This window comes from Ranitomeya variabilis, chromosome 6, assembly GCF_051348905.1.
Source record: "Ranitomeya variabilis isolate aRanVar5 chromosome 6, aRanVar5.hap1, whole genome shotgun sequence".
Taxonomy (NCBI): Eukaryota; Metazoa; Chordata; class Amphibia; order Anura; family Dendrobatidae; genus Ranitomeya; species Ranitomeya variabilis.
Genome location: NC_135237.1, coordinates 427819263 through 427840347, shown reverse-complemented (window position 1 = coordinate 427840347; position 21085 = coordinate 427819263). Strand labels below are relative to the sequence as shown.

The window sequence follows — 21085 nt, the reverse complement described above, 5'->3', positions numbered from 1 at the left end:
CTTCCTGTGATCCGGATGGATCGGAACATGGTAGTCAGCGTCCCCCTCAGGTCTATCGTAGCCATCACCCAGTCTTGTCCAGTCAGAGAAATTGCCGTCTTGATCAACTCCATCTTGAACCTCCAGTATTTGATGAACTGGTTTAGGGGTTTTAAATTTATGATGACCCTGCATTTTCCAGAGGGTTTTCTTATGAGGAATAGGCAAGAGTAATGGCCTCTGCCTATCTCCTGATGAAATTACTTTTTCTCGCAATAGCTCTTGTATTTGTAGGAGGAAGGAATTTTGGACGTCTGGAGTCTGTAACGGGGTAATCTTCAGACACGGGGGAAGGGGGGGGGGGGGGACTCTCGAACTCCAACTTATGCCCAAATTGTATGGTATTGAGGATCCACTGGTTTGTGGATATGGACTGCCACTGGGCAAGAAAGTCTGAGAGTCGGCCCCCCACAGCAGAGAGAGTCACTGTTTGTCCGGTGTCTGCTGTTGAGGGACAAGGATGTTCCTGCCTCTTTGGCCCTTGGGGGGTAGCTCCATCGTCCAGTTTTACCCTTTCCCCTGAACTCCTTCTGGGAGGACTGTTCACGAGAAGGATGAAAAAAACCGCTTCCTAGCAAACCTCTGCTCGGGCAGCAATTTCTTCTTGTCCGAAGCTTTTTCAAGGATATCATCCAGGACCGGGCCAAACACGTGGTGTCCCCACCCCACGATTTTAGCCAAAGGGCTCTCCTAGCAGAATTGGAGAGGACTAAGGATCTTGCTGCCACACAAACTACCTCTCCTGAACCATCGGCTAAAAAGCCCGTCGCCTTTTGGAGAAAGGGTAGGGAGTCCAGATTCTCTTCTCTGGAAGTTCCCTGAGAGGTGTTCTTCCAATTTGCGAAGGCAGCGAAAAAGGGATCTGGCGACGCAAGTAGAAGCTATATTTGTTTTAATCAGGTTGGTAGCGGATTCCCATGATTTTTTCAGGTGGCTCCCTATTTTCCGATCCATAGGATCTTTTAGGATCTACTTCCTCCACAACAACATCTCTTCCGGTGCGCGCACCGATGTCACATCCGGTGCGCGCGGACTCCAGACCCAGCAGCCACGTGAGGATGACGCCGGGGAGGCTCAGGGAGGACCCCGGCTGCACATCACCGCCCCCCACTTTACCTCCCGGAGAGGTGCGGGAAGGGGGTCCCGAGTCACATGGGACATTGAGACGGGAGCAGCCACCTGGAGGAGGAGAGGAGAAACCCCCGGCCTCAGCTGCCCGGCTTAAGGTAACGCTTTCCTAGGGCTCCGCTCGCCGGCCGCAGCAGCACCTGACAGACCTCTTCATACCCCACTGGGGGACAGAAAAAACACTGGAGATAGCAGGAAGGGGACGGTATTTAACCTCTTTGTGTTTCCTGTAGGGCAGGGAGACATCCTCCAAGGTGACTGTCGTGGAAGGTGACTGGAGAAACATTAAATAGCACTCGACCATTTCATACGCTTGTGTGAATGAGTCCTCATGGTCTTCCCCTCTTAATCACCAACGGTGGGTGAAAAGTGTACCTATTATTCTCATGGTTGCACGATAAATTTTCTGGACTACCATCAGGAGCCTATAGCATATAATATTAATATACTGGAAGTGTCTAAGATGGTAACGCCCCTATAAGTTTTGAGGTCTTTGAGATTCATTAGAACAATACGGATCTCGGACCAGAAAAGGTTGTGCACCCCTGCTTAAAAGTAGAAACATGTTTTCAAGTTAGTTCTACAAGTAAGCTGATATAAGTGTGAGCACGTATGAGGAATAATGCTATTTCTGGTCATTATATGGCTTGCATCCTACATTTTTCACCATCTTTCTCTCCTTCAGACTTCAACTCTAATTTGCAATTCACTGAGCTAGCTTGTGGAGACTAGCTGCTATGAAGTCTTCCCATCACTAAGCACACAGATAAAAAAGTAATGCCTGCTCTGTTTCCTTTTTGTAAAACACAAACAGCAGAGCGACAGAGGAAATTGTACAGCAGTACTGACTAGTGTGGCTGTGAATCCAGTTTGGGGATAAACTAGCAACAATCTGCATAGTCTGTTTCTCTGCTCCTTACTCTCCCTCTTACCCACAGACTTGAATATGAGTACCCCTACACCTTACTGTGCTAGCAGTCTATCTTGCCTTTAACAATATGTATATCAGCCATTGTTTTTCCAGAGCCAATTAGGAGGTTTCAAGGCTGTAAGGAGGGACGAAGTGGCTCACGAATGGAAAGAGAAACAGAATTGACAATTCTCTGATCATATATTACAACATTTTTTGTAGTCACTTGTACTATTGATTTTTTCCCTTTCGTTATTTTGCACACCAAAGTTATATAACAAACTACTCACTGTTTCTGAAACCAAGACATAACGCCATGCTCCAGAACCATCCAAAGCAGCTTCCACCCAAAGAATCGTGAACTCTGAAAGGTAAAGGTTGTTTATTCTGTAATCTAAGTGACACAAAAGCCAGGACCTTTATCTGTTACATAGTAGCAGCATGGTATACAAAAAGGGACTAACTGGCAAATTTAAGCCAGGGAAAGAAGCCCACAGCACAGCAGTGACCAGCGTTAGCCTCTAGTAGCACGCAGCACATGGTGTGTGAAGCATGTATTCAAGATTCGGCTAAAAAGCCATTTTATAAATCAGCATGGGTCATTTTGACTGTTTTTTCCATGTAACACTATAAAAAAAATAAAAAAAAAAAAAAAGGCGAAGCCAGCACTGCTTAAGGTCAGGACACAATACATAAGGTGCACATGCACATACTAAATTCTATCTGTATTTCAAATATGAGACATTTAGCAAACAATTGATCAATTCTTTGAGCTACCCCGCCACTTCACGGCATTCTCATAATTGGGCAGTCCTACTCTACGTATTTTATTTACATTGTGTCATTACGGCCTCCTAAATGTATTAAGAGTGAGAAAAAAAAAAAAAAGGAAAGACCACATTAAACAACATTACCATAACATGCAAGCTGTACCTGGAGCATTTTAGAATCACTCCCTTGGTGCTGCGAAAGGCAAGCGCAGGTAAAAGCCGATCAGGTCCTGTGCAGACATTTCAGATCTGGCCTCCACACTGCCAAACCAGCACCAAAGTTAAAGGGTGAGACAGGCTGAGCCACAGATGCACAATTAACTAGAGCCTGAGGCAGGGCAGGGCTGCTGTGTGTGTGAATGCCGTGAAGTGGCCGGGTAGCTCAAAGAATTGATCAATTGTTTGCTAAATGTCTCATTTGAAATACAGATAGAATTTAGTATGTGCATGTGCACCTTATGTATTGTGTCCTGACCTTAAGCAGTGCTGGCTTCTCCCTTTTTTTTGTCTTTACTATAAAAAAAAATGCAATGTAACTGAAACCACCCCATTCCGCTTATATAATATAGACACCATCCTCCCACCATATTATCCACATACATACTTATCAAGGTGTGTGTATTTTGGGGACCAAAAACCATTTTCTGCAGTTCATTTTATTTATAAAAAAAAAAAAAGAAGTGTTGTAGATCTTGCTTTTACAAGCTCGTTTCAAATTGTGCCAAAATAATATATAGCCATCTCAGCGAGCTCAATAAAGCAGCATCGGACTTAACGCTATTGCGGTAAAGTATTCACTTTTGCCACGCACAAGGTTGGCACTGTAAATACCATACATAAACTTACTTTCACTGAAAGCGAAGACCACTGCCAGAGTATTCAGAGCAGCCCCACCTGCTCTTTACCTTGCAGCCCTGCCAGTAACCACCAATGCACCCTCCTTGAGCTACTTGCTGACCATCAAGTAATTTATATATTTTTATTTTAAAGGGACAGTGTGGCTAACTTTCCAAGAAGCAAATCAGCCTAAAACGGCTTCCTAGAGATCAGAATGTCTTCCCGCCAGGCCAGCTCATCCCATATACCTCCCATATTTTCTTAGTGAACACAATAGTATGTATAAAGATACAGCTGGAACAGCACTCTGCAACGTGCAGACAGCTCCCCTTTGAATATCTGAGATGCAATACCCTTTATTGGCACATCTGTGTATTCTACAGCTGATTATTTTATGCTACATACTGCTGTGTATACACATTTCTCACTATGCACCTAGGATTAGCATGTGCTGTAATATATCCAATTGCTTCCATAGCAAAATCACATTCTCCAGCTCTGTGCAGAGCTCATCAACACTCATCAAGTTTGATTCCAAAAATGCTGATCTAATTTCCCCAAATTTTATGCAAATGGTAAATAGATCTTTAGAAGACACACCTTGCATAATGGGCCTTCAAATCTCTGAAGATTTTTAATTAAAAACTGTAAGTAAACAAAAAAATAGATTAAATGTGTGCATAGCACAGTTTTAGGTAGGTCATTATGACAAAAGTTTTTACCTTTCCTGTCTTGCTTTGCAGTACTTGCTTGATTTCTATACGTTGGGCAAGATCGATCGGTCTTTGGTCTAAAAAAAAAAAATAAAATAAATAAATTATATGAGTAAAAAGTTAAATCTATAACAAAAAGAAAAAGAAACAAATCAATTCCGGTAAGGGACTGCATCTGAGATATAGACCAAGGAAGATTTTGGGTCTGTTCAGAACTAATTTTACACTACATTTGCTCTATACATAAGCAATTTATCTCAACATACAGTGACAAACGTTTAGACACATATCTTCATGCAATGGTTTTCCTTGTTCATATTGGAAAAAAAATAACTAGATTCAGACTGAAGGCAGCAAAGGGACAAGGGGTACACAAAAAAGTGTAACACCCCAGACTGCATGTTAAACCTTACATTCCTCAAAAAGCCCCCTTTGACTCCGATGACAGCTTTACACCCCTTTGACATCATCTCAAACAACATCATCAGTGGGAAAGCCATTCCATGTGACAAAATCTTGAAGGTGTTTCCAAAGATGGAGAGCATTTGCTGGTTTGCTCTGCCAAAGTCAATTGGGTTGAGGCTGGGCGGTTGTGAAGGACATGACATCTGATGCAGCACTCCATTCCTTTCCTTCTTGGTCACATAGCCCCAACATATCCTGGAATTGTACTTTGGGTCATTGCTCAGTTGTAACACAAATAATAATCCCACTAAGTGAAAACCAAATGGGATGGCAAGTCATTGCAGAATGCTGTGGTAGACATACTAGACAAGTGCGCCTTGAATTTGAAATAAATCACCAATAGTGTCACCAGCAAAGCACCCCCACACCATCACACCTGCCACTCTATACTTCTCAGCGGGCAACATGAATGAAGAAACCATCCACCCACCTTTTCTGCATCTTAAACATGGCGATTGGCACTAAAAACCTCACGTGGACTCAAACAACAGCACAGATTTCAAATTATCCAATATCCAGTCAGACCTTGTGTTGCTTGGCCAAAACAAGTCACCACTCCTTGTTTGCGGTCTTATGTAGTGGCTTCTTTGCAGATATTCAACTATAAAGAGCTGCTTGTTGCAGTCTCCTCTGGAGAGTTGAGATGTTTGTTACTTGATGTATGTGAATCATTCCCAAGAGATCATCTGCTGGTCTGACAATTTGCAGGTCCTGAAGTTGGTAACGCAAAACATCCTCTGCAACCGAGGTAAATCTTGGTCTTTCTTTTGTGGAGCACACCTCATGAAAGCCAGTTTCATTATTGATTATGATGGCGACTGATGATTTTCATGACTGTACTTTAAGAATCCGTCAAGGTTCTAGCAATTTTCTAGACTGACTGACCTTTATGACAAAGTAATGGACTGTTAATGCTCTTTTTTAGCCGAGTGGTTCTTCAGATATTCTGGCTAAGAATAGTTGCGGAATAGGGCTCAGCACAGTATGGAGCCGTGGACTAAAATTGCCTCAGCAAAATAAACCTGATGGTTGCAAACACGTTCTGAAGGCTGGGGATATTCAAAAACTGAACTCTTGAGGCATACAGGCTCTTTGGAAGCCATTCCAGGTGATTACCTGCTGTTTGAGAAAATGACAAGGGGGTTTAAAGCCGTGATCAAAGTAAGAGGGGTACACGGCAGGGTTAGGCTAGGGTCACATTGCGTTATGTGACCGCGTTTAACGGACTACGTTACACCGCGGCATAACGCGGTGTTAACGTAGTCCGTTAACGCCGCCATAGCCTGTAATGGTGAGCGCATCGCTAGCGCACACCCACATTGGGCGGGCGCTAGCGATGTCGCGTCATTTGAGCGACGGACCTCGGATGCTGCTTGCAGCGTCCGCGGCGCGCCCGAGGTCCGTTCCTCGCTAGTGCAGATCGGGGATCTGCGCTAGCGGGGACGCCGAACGCGGACCCTAGAGAAGCATTGCGTTAGCGCAATTCGCTAGCGCTATGCGCTTAACGGATTGCCCTAACGCAATGTGAACCTAGCCTTATAAAGCCATTTGACTTCTGGAGCACAATTTTGGATTAAATAGATTGCATGCAGACGCCACATCGCATTTACAGCAGAGGTGTCAAACTGCATTCCTCGAGGGCCGGCAACAGGTCATGTTTTCATGATTTCCTTGTATTGAACAGGTGATAATTTAATCACCTGCACAGAATGATTCCAGCACCTTGTGGAATGCTAAGGAAATCCTGAAAACATGACCTGTTGGCGGCCCTCAAGGAATGCAGTTTGACATCTCTGATTTACAGAGTCCCAGAGGTGGCAAAACAGAAACTTTCAGAAGTGACCAATTTTTGGAAACTACAACCGTCAAGGAATTAATCTAATCAAGTAGTGGATTATGAAATCAAAAGTGATTCGTGGAAATTTAGAACAGTGGCACAAGTTTTAAAATTATGCTTTTCCACTCATATTTAGCCCAAAATGTATCATTTTATAGGGCGTAATAGGAGAAACTGGACCTTGGAATTTGTTACATTTTCTCTTAAGCTCGCAAATTCCCAAAATGTGGTCAAAAAGTATTGTTTGGGCACACTGCAAAACTTAGAAGGGACAGAGTGCCATTTTTTAGTGCATTTTTTGTGGAATGGTTTCTGGGTGCCATGTCACATTAGCAGAGCCCCCCCCCCCCCCCCCCCCCTGAGGTACCATTGCAGCAGAACCCCCCTCCCCCACCAAAGAGACCCCAGTTACAAACTACAGTGTAGAGAGAATATGCCAAAACCACCGGTGTTTCACAGAATTTTAGGCAGTTGCCCAGTGAAAAAAAAAATAAAATTACCTTTTTACCACTAATGTTTTCAACACAGATTTTTCGTTTTCATGAGAAGTAATAGATGAAAATGGAAGCTAGTTGCTTGCAAATACCCTATACGTAGTAGTATAATGCAGTTTGGGGACACAAAGGCAGAGTAGAATTTCCTGGAATTAATTATGGGCACCATTTGTAAAGCCCCTTTGTGAAAGAACAGAAACATCGCCCAATATGACCCCATAGTAAAAATAACATCGCTCCGGGAATTAATTAACAGGTCTCATGACTATTTTGACAACACAGCTATTTCAAAAAATAAGCACAAGAGTGAGAGTTACAAATATGCAAGCTTAGTGCCCAAACCTTGTGCCCAACCAGTAATTCTAGAGACAGGAACCCGAAAAATTAAAATTATTAAGCCCATGTGATTGAGTAAAAAAAAAAAAAAACAAAAAGAGGGCAAAACCCCTTAGTTTCATAACCTTTTTACTGCCAAAATCGCGGCTTCGAGGGGATTAACCAGCTAGGTAATGTGCTGGCACAGGCCTTGGCTGTTACAGCAGAAGCTCGGTTTTGTTGCCAGTGATTATAATAAACAAGACAGAACTTTCACATTGTCAATTGTCGCGCAAGGATTATAAAGGTGTTCTCGCAGAAAACTAGCCCCTTTTCATAAAGTCTCAATAGCGATAAACCATTTTCCCTCAAAAGGATGTCGGACCCCCCGTAAAACATGGGTAGGTTGGATCCACCATAGCGTGAACTGTGTTTTTGCAGTTACTCTCCTCTTTGGGGTTTTTCTCAAACCAATGTATGACATATGGAGAGGGTTTATTTTAGTGAGACAACAACTTTAATACTCCTTCAAAAGAATTACAATACAGATGCTTACAAGAATGAAATGATTACATACATCTCCGAACGTTGCACACAGTTGTCTCTTCAGGATATGTGCCTCATCAATAACAATCATAAAAGACCAAATTATAAAAGCGTAAACCTCATCAAGAATTAGCACTCCAACATATGGACTTCTGCCAGTTCTACAAGACTTACCATTTATATTCTTGATGTTTACATTTGCGCCACTTTTTAGAAGTCTGGCGACACACGGCTTCATCCCTCTATATGCAGCACAGTGCAGAGGCGTGTTACCCATCTGGTCGGTGCAGTTAATGTTAGGTGGCTTAGCTCTGGTTAGCTAGAGAAAGAAGCAACCACATTTCAGAAGCATACACATTCATCTATAATTAACCAAGCTCGGGTCCCTAGTAGACCTTGGTCACGGGTCAGTCCATCTACAGAACTGTATCAAGACTACTGATGGAGTCGTAACCTTCAAATAGGAAGTTGGAGTCCAAAATACATTCAAAACCGTATTTAACACTATTGGGGCCAACAAATAAATTAAATTAATACCACCAAAAATTAAGTCAAGTGGTTTCAAAAGTTTCATATATTGAACACTGACTCAAAGGTTTGAAGGCAAAGTAATATTGCTTTTAATTCCTTATCTATTTCGTCCCATAATCTAAGCTATTTTCTAATATTCTTGCTTTAAAAATTCCCTATTATTCTCTACCTACACTAACTGACATTGTATTTTTTCTTTCCATTTCCGGTCCGGTAAAGATTTGTTTCAGTATCAGTGCATGACGCGTCATCAGGGGGCAGAGACTGCAGTGATTGCCGCAGCCTCCTCCCTTAAACAAAAAGTCAGTGACACTGAAACATCTCCCCTGGCCACAGTGCTGTCCCTACTGCTTCCCCTCTAAGCACAGCACTGCCATTTTTTTATGGTTGAAAAATGCCACTTGTTGACATGATGCTTTGAAGGGAACCTGTGACCCCCAAAATGGAAGTTGAGCTAAGCCCACCGGCATCGGGGGCTTTATCTACAGCATTCGGGAATGTTGTAGATAAGCCCCCGATGTATCCTGAAAGATGAGAAAAAGAGGTTAGATTATACTCACCTGGGCGGGCGGTCCGATCCGATGGGCGTCGCAGTCCGGTCCGGGGCCTCCTATCTTCTTATGATGACGTCCTCTTCTTGTCTTCACGCTGCGGCTCCGGCGCAGGTGTATTTTGTCTGCCCTGTTGAGGGCAGAGCAATGTACTGCAGTGCGCAGGTGTCGGGAAAAGTCAGAGAGGCCCAGCACCTGCGCACTACAGTACTTTGCTCTGCCCTCAACAGGGCAGACAAAGTACGCCGGAGCCGCAGCGTGAAGACAAGAAGAGGACTTCATTCTATGAAGATGGGAGGCACCGGACCGCGACACCCATCGGACCGGACCGCAGCAGGAACGCCCTTGGGTGAGTATAATCTAACCTCTTTTTCTCATCTTTCAGGATACATCGGGGCTTATCTACAGCATTCCAAAATGCTGTAGATAAGCCCCTGATGCCGGTGGGCTTAGCTCAACTTCCATTTTGGGGGTAACAGGATCCCTTTAAGGTTGCATTTTGGAAGAATGAAGGAACAATCATCTCTCTGGTGCCCTAGAAATTATTGGTCTCTGAATTTGCTGGTAACTCGGTGGGAAGTTGTCCCAAGGAAGCACAGAGCCTGTGGAGTGGTGCAAAAGGAACTACCATTATGGACAGTGTGCACAGCACAGCGTTGTCCCTACTCCATACCTGCGCTGTCTCCCCTGTGCACTATGAACAGTAATAAGCCGGCAGCAGAGCGGTGTCACTATACCCAGCGTGGAGGAGACTAGTGCCGCACCTTCCGATGACATCACTGGTCTCTTCCGTATATAGTGACACCGTGCAGTTGCCAACTTACTAATATTCCTCCTGACGAAGCTGCGGGGGCAGTGAAACGCGCGTCGAGGTGAGCTACGGGACCACCATCCAGGGTTACACCATGACTGCAGGCATCGTATGAGCCTTTATGGTGCACTTTAGCGTTTGTATTGGGTGACTATTCGGAAGGTATTATACCGTTGTGCTACCATTTATTTAGCTCTGCTATGCTTTAGGGCGAGTACTTGTTAGGGACCACTGAGCCATTGCCTGGCTTCGCTTATATTTTGGCAGTAATTTCTAGCCATTACTAGATAGTGCCGCTGGTACTAGGGACCCCATGATTCACATGCTAGATTGAGTCATTGTTTACATACTGACTTATACTAGTGGTTTAACGTATATGTAGGCAATGGTGTATACTTTTTAGCGGGCACAATTATCTCTTGGTGTCCATTTGCTCTATCTTCAGCAGTGGTGGTGTGAGCCTGGGTTGGTTTTTTGGCCCCATCGTTTTTTTCTCTGATACACAGCCGACTTTATTCTCCCCCTATTTTTAGGGCATTGTTATGTAATTGTTCTGTACGCTATCTATGTTATTTGGTATGTATGTATGTATGTATGTATGTATGTATGTATGTATGTATGTATGTATGTATGTATGTATGTATGTATGTATGTATGTATGTATATATATATATATATATATATATATATATATATATATATATAAATATACACACACACACACATATATTTGTTGATATGCACTATTTCAGCAAAATTAATTTGCCTTCGGACCACCCCTTTAAGTTAGAGGCTTTGTCTGTGGAGAGATTCAATAATTAATTTTTTTCACGTGTTCAGATGGAAGCCTCCAATGGAGATGCTGAACCATGGTTAAATCCTAATGTAATGTATCTCCATAAAAGTAACTAAGTGCACGCATCAAATATATTGCCAGTTTGTGATCACAAACTTATTGGGTGTTTTTAAAAGTTTACTTCCAAGATAGCACATGACAACAAAAGACTGTTCTCTATTAACTTCAAAATAACCAGTCGTTACATGTAATTTTATTCATGTTGCATTAGTTGATACTAGTCAATAATTAGTACAGCAAAACCTGATCAATTGTAAAACAAAAAAAAGTATAAGCCACAGGGGTAGTAAGAACAGTTATGTGGTCTGACTACACAACTTACTAGTGCAGATAATTTTGCAAGGTTTCCTTCTCTAGCAGCTCCCAGAAGTATTTCTTCCAGTTTTCTTTCCTGTGTTCGTTGTGCAGCTGATTACACAATGAGATACAAAGGCTCATGAGACATAATAAATCTAAGGAAGTATTTTTAACAGGCATAACCCTGCTGTCTCCCAAGGACACATTCACACTAAAAGATATGGTGCATTTTTTTATGGTGTACAAAGTGGTGCTCAGTATTTACTTGTTTTGTTGTTTTTTTTTATAGATATGGAGAAAAGCAATAAAAACAAATAGGGCAAGTTGCAGTTACAACAAACAGACTGCAGTGAGACATGAAAAAATCCAAGCAAATAAAGCTGCAGTTAAAAACTAAAAAAAAAAATACAATATATATATTTATCCCTATTCACTAACATGACTATATGTTGCAATATACAGTATTTCACTGTTTAAAATGCAGTGAGAAAGAGAAAATGCAAATATACACTTGGTGTGAACAATTATTGAAGCTTGCTTACGGATAAGTGACACTTGTTAAAATATAAAAGACAAGTCAAATAACACTTGAGAAGAAAATCTAGGTAGTTGCTGCATTTGTGCTAATTACATAAGTATTTGGCCTGCAGCCTCAAGAAAATCGGCTAATTAGGCCTCATTCAGACGGTCTGATTGATGGCAAATCTGTCACACTGATGACAATGTTTCATTAGTGATTTCCTCCTAGGCAAAAAAAAAAAGTTACAATTTGCAAAACTTGCCCTTCCTATTGCAAAGTTAAAAATGGACAGCACATGTGCGCTGTCTATAGTTTTCATGGACGGGTCATTCCATGTCAAGTGAACCAATGATTTTTACCACTATATTTTTAATTCTTTTGAGATTTTGTTATTTGGTAATAGTGTGTCAGAGAATGCAAAATGTGAAGAAGAAAAAAATTCTAGATTTTTTTTTATTTTTTATTGATTTTCAAAGTTCGGAAAAAGTGCGAATTTCGGTGTTGCCTGCCTTTACATTTCTCCCCATAACTCAGGCTAGAAAAGAGATAGAGAAACAAAATAAACACCATTCTACTCAGAACTGTACAGGCTTTCAATAGATATGTCACAAGAGTATCTTTGATAATATTTTACCTATGCGAACGCAAGCGCAAAACTTTAAAACGCATTTCCGAAAAAAACGTTTAATTTAAAAATTTCAAAAAAAATTTCAAAAACTGCACATGTGCCTGCTATGCCCCTATTCACATCTGTACCAAAATACAAGATGGGATCATGATGGGATCATATTTTAAAAAATAAAAATATTTCAGTGTCAGTTCAAAAATCTTGATTTCAGATCTGCTCAGCTTGTGGTCTAACAGTGTGAGGTCTAGATTTACCAAATAATCCATGATTGCTAGATATTACTGTATTATTTATTATGTTACAGAGTATTAGAAGTAGGAGAGGACAGAGGAGAAGCTTTGTTAGGGCTGAGAATGACCAGGGGTAGACGGTGACTGCCAGACCGTATTCACACCAAATCTTATCACCCAGGCAACTCCTCAAATGGAGGGAGAAAATACTCTTAACATCCAGTTCATGTATTGTACAAACCAGGACTACGAAGAGGAGGAGAGTTTGTTATAACATCGGTTACAGGAAGCAGAACCCATCACAGGGACTCCGCAATACCGGACTGTCATCCCATGTAGTGGAAATAAAGACAGTGAAGTCCATGAAGTGGTAGAAGGCGGCACAAGATTGGCCACAACTGGTTATGTGACCTGTGAATATGATCGGCGCTGGCGGCTACTGGACTCTCCAAAGATTGTGAAAATGAAGACGTAGAAGTGACTTTTCTGCACCTTCTGGTCCAGCGCCGTCCTTTGTGTACCAAGAAAATCAGACATTGTAAAAGTGAACAAAAATCAGATATAACTCAGGTGGAGCCGAGCACCATGACAGCCGCACATACTCTGACACTGAAGGAAAACGGCCATTGCTAGTGAGCGCTTATGGACAAGATGACATTTCACCCACTAGAAGGGACACATTGATGATCACAGGCCAGTGTAAAAACCTACTATTGTTTGATTAGTTCATATTTTATAGAACGAGGATTTAACTGCTGGACTATTCTTCTTAAACACTTCAGAAATGACATGTTTAGTGATATAGTAGAAAAAAAATTGTTCCATGTATAAATAGGTGGTAAAAATATTGGTTCTTTTATTCTAGTTTTTAACATATAATTAGGATCAGACTGTATTTAGAAAACCACACTTGAGGATGTGATCACCTTTTATCTTTTGGCTTGTTCAATGAATTCAGGTTGAAAATGCTGAGCAAGTTGATGATTAAGGCTACTTTCACACTGGCGTTTTTTGTCCTCCGTCGCAATGCGTCGTTTTGGTCAAAAAACGCATCCTGCAAAAGTGCTTGCAGGATGCGTTTTTTCTCCATAGACTAACATTGGCGACGCAGTGTGACGCATTGACACACGTCGCAACCGTCGTGCGACGGTTGCATCATGTTGTGGCGGACTGTCGGTAGCAAAAAACGTTGCTTGCAACGCTTTTTGGTACGTCGGGAACGTCTTTTCCGACCGCGCATGCGCGGCCGGAACTCCGCCCCCTCCTCCCCGCACCTCACAATGGGGCAGCGGATGCGCTGAAAATCTGCATCCGCTGCACCCGTTGTGCAGCGCTAACAACGCTAGCGTCGGTACGTCGGCTCGACGCACTGCGACGGGCCGAGTACGATGCTAGTGTGAAAGTAGCCTAAGGCTACGTTCACATTTGCGGTCAGCGCCGCAGCGGCGCCGCATGCGTCATGCGCCCCTATATTTAACATGGGGGCGCATGGACATGCGTTGTGCTGCGTTTTGCGCCGCATGGCCGCAAGCGTTGGACGCAAGAAACGCATCAAGTTGCATTTTTTTTGCGTCCAACTTTCGGCCAAAAAGGACGCATGCGGCGCAAAACGCAGCGTTTTAGCGTGCGTTTTGCCGCGTTTTTGTTTGCGTTGTGCGCTGTGGCGCCGACGCTGCGGCGCACAACGCAAATGTGAACGTAGCCTAAGATGCATTTATTCTGGCACTTTGTTTTTTGTGTTTCTTTATTGTTACATATAAATGTTGAATGCAGTAAGTTGTAATTTGAAAAGAAAAAAGGAAGAAACTCACACAAACATAAAATCAGATGATTCAAGGCTTAAAAAAAATACAAATGTGATAGATCCCAAGTTGAATCCCTGTACAAATGTAAACAAGGACACAAGTAACACACATGCATGTTTTTACAATTTTAAAACATACGTTTTTTTCAGAATTGCGCATCAAAATTTTTAATTTGATTTCTCCAAAACAAAATATAAAGAAACAGTCTTGTGACATATCAAATGAAAGCCGGTACCGTTCTGAGAAAAATGATGCCTCTCCCACCTCTATATCTTAATTCTAGCCCGAGATATGATAAAAAATGTAAAGCCATACCAGGCCAAAATCCATGCTTTTTCAAAACTTTAAAAATCTGTAAAAAATTAACTGATGAAGAAAAAAATTCTAAACTTTTAATTTGTAATTAACTAAAGTTGTACTTCCTAAAAACAAAAAATAAAAAAAATCTAAAGACGTAAGGTAAAAAAAATATTCATATTTGGATCACTTGATATGGAATGACCCGGACCCAGAAAACAACAATTCATGTTGATCAATATCTTAAATCAAAACCAGACAAGTGTCAGGAATTTCATTGTTGAACATGTGAACAGCACCAGGGTCTGCAATGGGCGCGTGTTCTACCCGTGAAAAACAGACGTCATGTTTCAGAGTGCCTTAAAACTTATGTGCCATCTTGTGGAGAATGAAGATAATACATGAAAACAATAACCACAGAATTGCTGACATATATACAAAAGACCCCTACATATGCTACTTGGGTACCAATTTAATCCATTATCCTTTGCAATATTTGTAAGTTTTTCTACACACGGGTGCTTGCTTTGCCACGACGGTGCCGGAAGGGGCCTCATTCTTAAGACATGCTCATTACGGTTGCGGGATAAGTTTCTAACGTACATTTGTGATATTTTCTGTGGATATGCAATAAATGCCTGGAAAGGGAATACCTCTTCAAGACTAATCGTGGCAGGTAAGACTTGTTTTCTAACTTCCCATAATGGCATACGCTTTCGGTTAACTACATACATGTCTAAATTTAGGTTCTTGTTAAAGGGAACCGGTTCATCAGGATTTGGCCTTATAGCATGATTATAGTGAAGTGTTGCAGTGTTCGTGTAAATACACAGTGTAAACCTGGCATGCGTCTTATTTTGAACTATCCCGAGATGCAGCCACTCATCTAGGAACAGTCTGTCCTAGCATTCCAATATTATGCGCACCGTAGGAGGAAAGGGAGATATTTTCTTCAGACGAATGAGGGAGACCCTAAAAAGGCTACCCACCAACAAGAAACCAGAGGGAGATCTCAGTTATTTAAACAGGGGATAGGGTCCAAAGGAGAAAAGTCTGAATGCTAAATTACATTTTATTTAATTTTAGAAAGGCTTCCATTGTCTAAAATATAACAAAAAGGATTGCTCACCAACCCCTACTCTAGTGCCAGCGGCAAGCAGAAGATTTGCAGAAAATTAAAGAGCAATTCAAATGGTATTTCCATCAAGTCTCATTCAGATGTTATGGATGGAACTCACACCCATTATAGTGTAAGGGGCTCAAAGGGGTTGTGTCATGGACAAAACTATATTTTAATCAATAGACCTGGGAATAATAATAGGTTCCACAATTGGATGTGTTGAAAAATTGTTCCTGTGCTGAGAATCTTATAAATGTGCCCCTGCTGTGTGCTGTGTAATGGCCGTGTCTGACCCTGCAGGGACATGGCCTGATCATAGCACAGCTCCTGTCCAGGGGAGGAAGACAGAATTCAGATATTACAGCATGGGGTCACAGCTGATTCTTTTTGTGAGTAAAACATTTCACTGCCTGTTTTTAAACAATATCTTACCTCAAAGAAAGAATTGGTTGTGATCCCAATGCTGTAATGTCTGTATAGTAGTTTGCTTCCTTCCCTGACCAGTAGCTGTGGTTTATCTCACCTGTTCTTTCATGGTCGGACACCGCTATTACACTGGGGAACATTAAGATCTGAGCACAGGAACATTTTTTCATTAAACATCTGATTGTGGGGCTTATTTTTATTTCAAGTTCAGAGGATTAAAATACATTTGTGTTTGTGGCACAACCTCTTTAACCACTTCACAACCAGAGGTCTTCATTTATCCTCCCTTTCTTCCCAAAGCCATAATTTCTTTATTTTTTGGTCAATATGGCCATGTGAGGGCTTGTTTTTCGCAAGACAAATTGTTTTTGTAAACGACACCATTGGTTTTAACATATCGTGTACTGGAAAACGGGGAAAAAAAAAATAGCCTAGTGCGGTGAAAATGTTCACTAAATTCTAAAACTGACCTGCCATTATGATTCTCCAGATCATTAGGAGTTATTTTTTGTGCGCCGAATAGACATTTTTATTGATACTATTTTGGTGTAGATACGATCTTTTCATCACCCGTTATTGCAATGTAGCTGCGACCCCAAAAAATGTAATTGATGTTTAATTTTTTTCTCATTACGTCGTTTAGCGATCGGGTTAATTTATTTTTATATTGATAGGTCGGGTGATTCAGAACGCGGTGATACCAAATATGTGTTTGATTTTCTTATTTATTTTTTTTATTTTGAATGGGGCGAAAGAGGGGTGATTTGAACTTATGTTTTTTTAATATTTCTTTAAAAAAAAATTTCTAATACTTCGATTGCCTCTGCTACACAGGTGATGATCAGACTGCCTGCTTATAGCAGAAATGCTTACTTGCCATGGGCGCTGACCACAGGGCTGGAGACCTCTGGTTGTCATGCCGACCCATCGGTGACCCGAGATCATTTGACGGGGTCACCGATGGGCGGGATTAGTGATGTGATTCCGGTAAGTCAGATGCTCTGCATCGCCTTTGTGTGAACAGTGCCACAGACAGACCTTTTTTTGTGCATTAATATACCAAGCAACCACCCCCTCCATGGATTGGCAGGTCGTGAGTAGTTGTCTCATCGGCCTTTTTTGGACCTGTGTTAAGTGGGTCTACTGCATCCTGTTAGTGCATTTGTCTGCAGGCCTGGGCAGGTAAACATCTGCTCTGCTTATACTTTTCTCAATGTTTTGCAGAATTTTTAAGCCCTTTTTTTAGCTGCTTAGGAATACGGTAAGCACGGGTTAAACGTCGCTGTCAGAAATTGACAACGGCATTTAACTTAACAGCTGCGGGCGGGTGGATCGCGATTCCACCAGCAGCTGTTGCAGGCACATGTCAGATGTATATATATCAGCTGACATGTGCCCGAAAAGGTGAGGGCTCAGCGTCTGAGCCCGCACCAAACAGGGGGAGTCCGACATCGGTGCACTATTACACCCGATATCAGAAAGGGGTTGAGTTTTTGTTTTTTTCTCTTTTTTGGTGTGGACTGAGTGGTCTGCACCATAACCCTAAAATCTTCAATTCTGATCCTAGTCATGGATCAAAAGCGCAAATACAAGTTTATGGGTTTAAAGAGAAGAAAAAAAAATGGACAGCACTCAGGTGCCATCCCTTGGCACACTCTGAAGCTCATCATTAGCATGAAGCAAATAAACTGAACAATACCTTCCAACATGGTTTTAATCTCTTTGTCTTGGGCCACATCGGCAGCGTTTTGACCCTCTCCATTTATCACCGTGGTGTCTGCATTGGACTCTAGCAACAACATCACTAGTTCCTGAAATTAATCAAGACATACACACATTGATACATTACATCTCATTTTGCCAAAATGAACACTTTTCAATAAATAAGGGGCGCAATGATTCATGGTACTCACTGTAAAAATCTTTCAAGGAGCTTTCATTGAGGGACAGGTAAACATGGGTGTTTGCTGCGGTCACTAGTAGGATGACACTAGGCATAAAAAGTTACCTTAGTTCCTCCTCAGCAGTATACACCCACCGACTGGCACAAAGCACAATTAATTAGTGAAAAAGCAGTAGGAGAAACAACAATTAACTATATACAGGCCCAATATAGTCACTGAGGTCCAACATAGGCCTAAAGTAAGGGTGGGTGCTGTGCCCCCAATGAAATCTCCAAGAAAGATTTTAAAGCTAGTACCAAAAATTCTTCTTTCTTTATCGCTTCATTGGGGGACACAGGTAACAATGGGACATCCTGAAGCAGTCATAAGGGAGGGAACAGACTATCGTGCTCAAATCTGGTCAGGAGACCGGCAACTGTCGCATGGAACACCTTTCTACCTAGGCCAGCATCAGCTGAGGCATAGGTATGTACTCTGTAGAATCTTGCAAATGTATGAAGGGGTAACCAGGTAATGGCCTTGCAAATCTGGGTTGCAGAGGCCTAGCGGCGAATAGTCTGGGAGGCCCCCACTGAACAGGTAGAGTGAGCCATCACTCCTGGAGGTGGTGTTCTATCCTTAACTCGATAAGCCTCCAGTATAGCCGAACTGATCCAGACTTGGAGACAGGCAGTCCCCTACGACAACCCTCAGGAATGAGAAACAAGACATCCGAATGTCTGAAAGATGCTGTCTTTGAAAGATAGAGATGTAAGGCTCCAACTAGGTCTAGCTTATGGAGAGACTTTTCCTGGGGATGGACTGGGGACGGAGAGAAGGAAGGACAATATCCTATGGAACGGGAAGACCACCGTAGGAAGGAATGAAGTAACTGGTCATAGTTGTACCTTGTCCTGGTGGAGGACGAGGCAAGGAGAACGGCAAGAGAACTGCTAACTCTGAAACCCCACTGATGGAAGTGACCAAAAAGGTCACTTTGGAGGAGAGAAGGGAAGACGCGATGTCCGGAATGGGTTTAAAAGGGTGCCTGAAGAATGTTCAAAACTAGGTTAAGGTCCGACAGATCCACAGTGAGATGGTACGGGGGACAATGAGCAAAACCCTGAATGAAGGTCTTGGGCCTGGGGCGAGAGGCCAAATTCCATTGAAATAGAAATGAAAGTGCAGAGACCTGACCCTTGAGAGTACTAATGGACATACCGGACTTTAAATCAGATTGTCAGAAAGCCAGGAAGAAGGAAGGGATATAGACATGGGAGCTGTGTGAATTCAGGTGGAAGAGGGAACCCTGAGAGAAAGTAGGTCTGGTCAGTCTGGGCGTCTCCAGGATACAACCGTGAGAAGGTTGACTAACTCTGCATACCAGACTCACTAGGATAACTGGACCTCTTTCCACCTTGATTTTCTTGACGAGTCTGGGAAAAAGGTACAGAAAATAAAACAGACCAAAGTACTGCGGTGTGCCAGCACCCAGGAAGGTCAGACAGGCCCAGCGCCTGTCCACTGCAGTACTTTGCTCAGCCCTCAACATGACATATAAGAACGCATGCACAGGAGCATGATGCCGAGCAGACTGTGGACGATGCAGGGACTCGTCATCCACAGGAACCAAGAAGGAGGACGGCATCATGAAAAGATGGGAGGCACCGGACCAAGAAGAGCAACACCCCTCGGACAGGACCGCAGGTGAGTATAATTAAAGTTATTTTTCTTCTCTTACAGGTCGGGTTGGAGGCTTATATACAACATTATAGAATGCTGTATTTAAGTCCTGAAAGGCGGTGGCCGTAACTCGTATCGGCCAAGACTGGTGACAGGTTTCCTTTAATATTGAGGGTCTGCTGGACCTCAGATGAGACTATCCTTGACTTTATACGTTTAGTCAGTATCCGGATTTGATTCTAACTCAGAAGCAAGACCGGACTCAGGGTCACCACAGGAGAGGAGGAATGGGATACAGAGGGCATCCTGGAAGATGCGGAAGGAGAAGAGGAAGACAAGGAGCTGTAATGTGTCCCCTTCTTGGATCTTATCCTGGATCGGTCAATGCGGATGTTGGCAGGTGGGTGCCCACGATTCGTCCTGAGAAACGATCTGGGCACTGGTAGCAGCTGAAAGGTTAGGTAAACGTTCAAGGACCTGTACCAGGGACTGTTATTGAGAAATAGCAACAGTCCACCTGGGGTGAAAAGGAATGCTCTCATTTAGTGATGAGCGAGTATACTCGTTGCTCGAGATTTCCTGAGCATGCTCGGGGGCTCAGAGTATTCATTTAGTGATGAGCGAGTATACTCGTTGCTTGAGATTTCCCGAGCATGCTCGGGGGGGTCTCCGAGTATTTGTAAGTGCTCGGAGATTTAGTTTTTGTTGACGCAGCTGCATGATTTACAGCTGCTAGCCAGCATAAGTACATGTGGGGGTTGCCTGGTTGCTAGGGAATCCCCACATGTAATAAAGCTGAAAACTAAATCTCCGAGCACTAAAAAAATACTCAGATGACACCAGAGCGTGCTCGGGAAATCTCGAGTAACGACTATACTCGCTCATCACTACTCTCATTCCTGGCAGCGCGTCCTGTGATGCTTGCATGGTGGAAGGACTGCAATTCAGACAAAGCTGAGTCATGACCTGTGGGTGACTTCTTTTTACACAGGTGTACTGAATGATCGTATATGAGGGTCTGTGCATATGTTGAAACTTGTGGCTGAGAGTGGCCTGCTGCGGAGGGCTAAGCCTAGGGAAAATAAAAAAAAAAACGCATGGACAGAGCCTACCCGGCCCTGGAAGTGGAATCCCCGTTTGAGAAGGTATGTGTTCCTGTTGGTGGAGAAGACAGGTCTGGCAGGAGCGACACGGAAGCTGCAATAGAGTGGGAGCAAAAAGGAAAGAAGTGGAGGGGATTAGAACAGGTGCACTTAATAGTCCACGCTGTGAGGAAAAGAACAAGAGCTCCCACAGGAAGGAAAGGGCATGCGAACCCTCGATCACTGATTAGCTGGTGTGCACGAGGGGGGGCATGTACAGGGGAAATGGAGGCTTAAGAGGTCGAGGAGTA

The 21085-nt window shown here is 42.8% G+C and overlaps 1 protein-coding gene across 3 annotated transcripts in view; it reads right to left on the bottom strand.

Annotated features, from left to right (window-relative positions):
* Positions 1-21085, bottom strand: part of OSBPL1A (oxysterol binding protein like 1A) — a 253732-nt gene that overhangs the window by 149394 nt on the left and 83253 nt on the right. For all 3 annotated transcript variants that reach the window (XM_077270363.1, XM_077270362.1, XM_077270364.1), the window contains 6 exons: positions 17826-17937; positions 11126-11211; positions 8229-8373; positions 4407-4474; positions 4285-4329; positions 2368-2441 (listed from right to left, as the gene is read on the bottom strand). In XM_077270363.1, coding sequence (XP_077126478.1) covers positions 2368-2441; positions 4285-4329; positions 4407-4474; positions 8229-8373; positions 11126-11211; positions 17826-17937 — 530 coding nt within the window. The remainder of the gene's footprint in view (positions 1-2367; positions 2442-4284; positions 4330-4406; positions 4475-8228; positions 8374-11125; positions 11212-17825; positions 17938-21085) is intronic.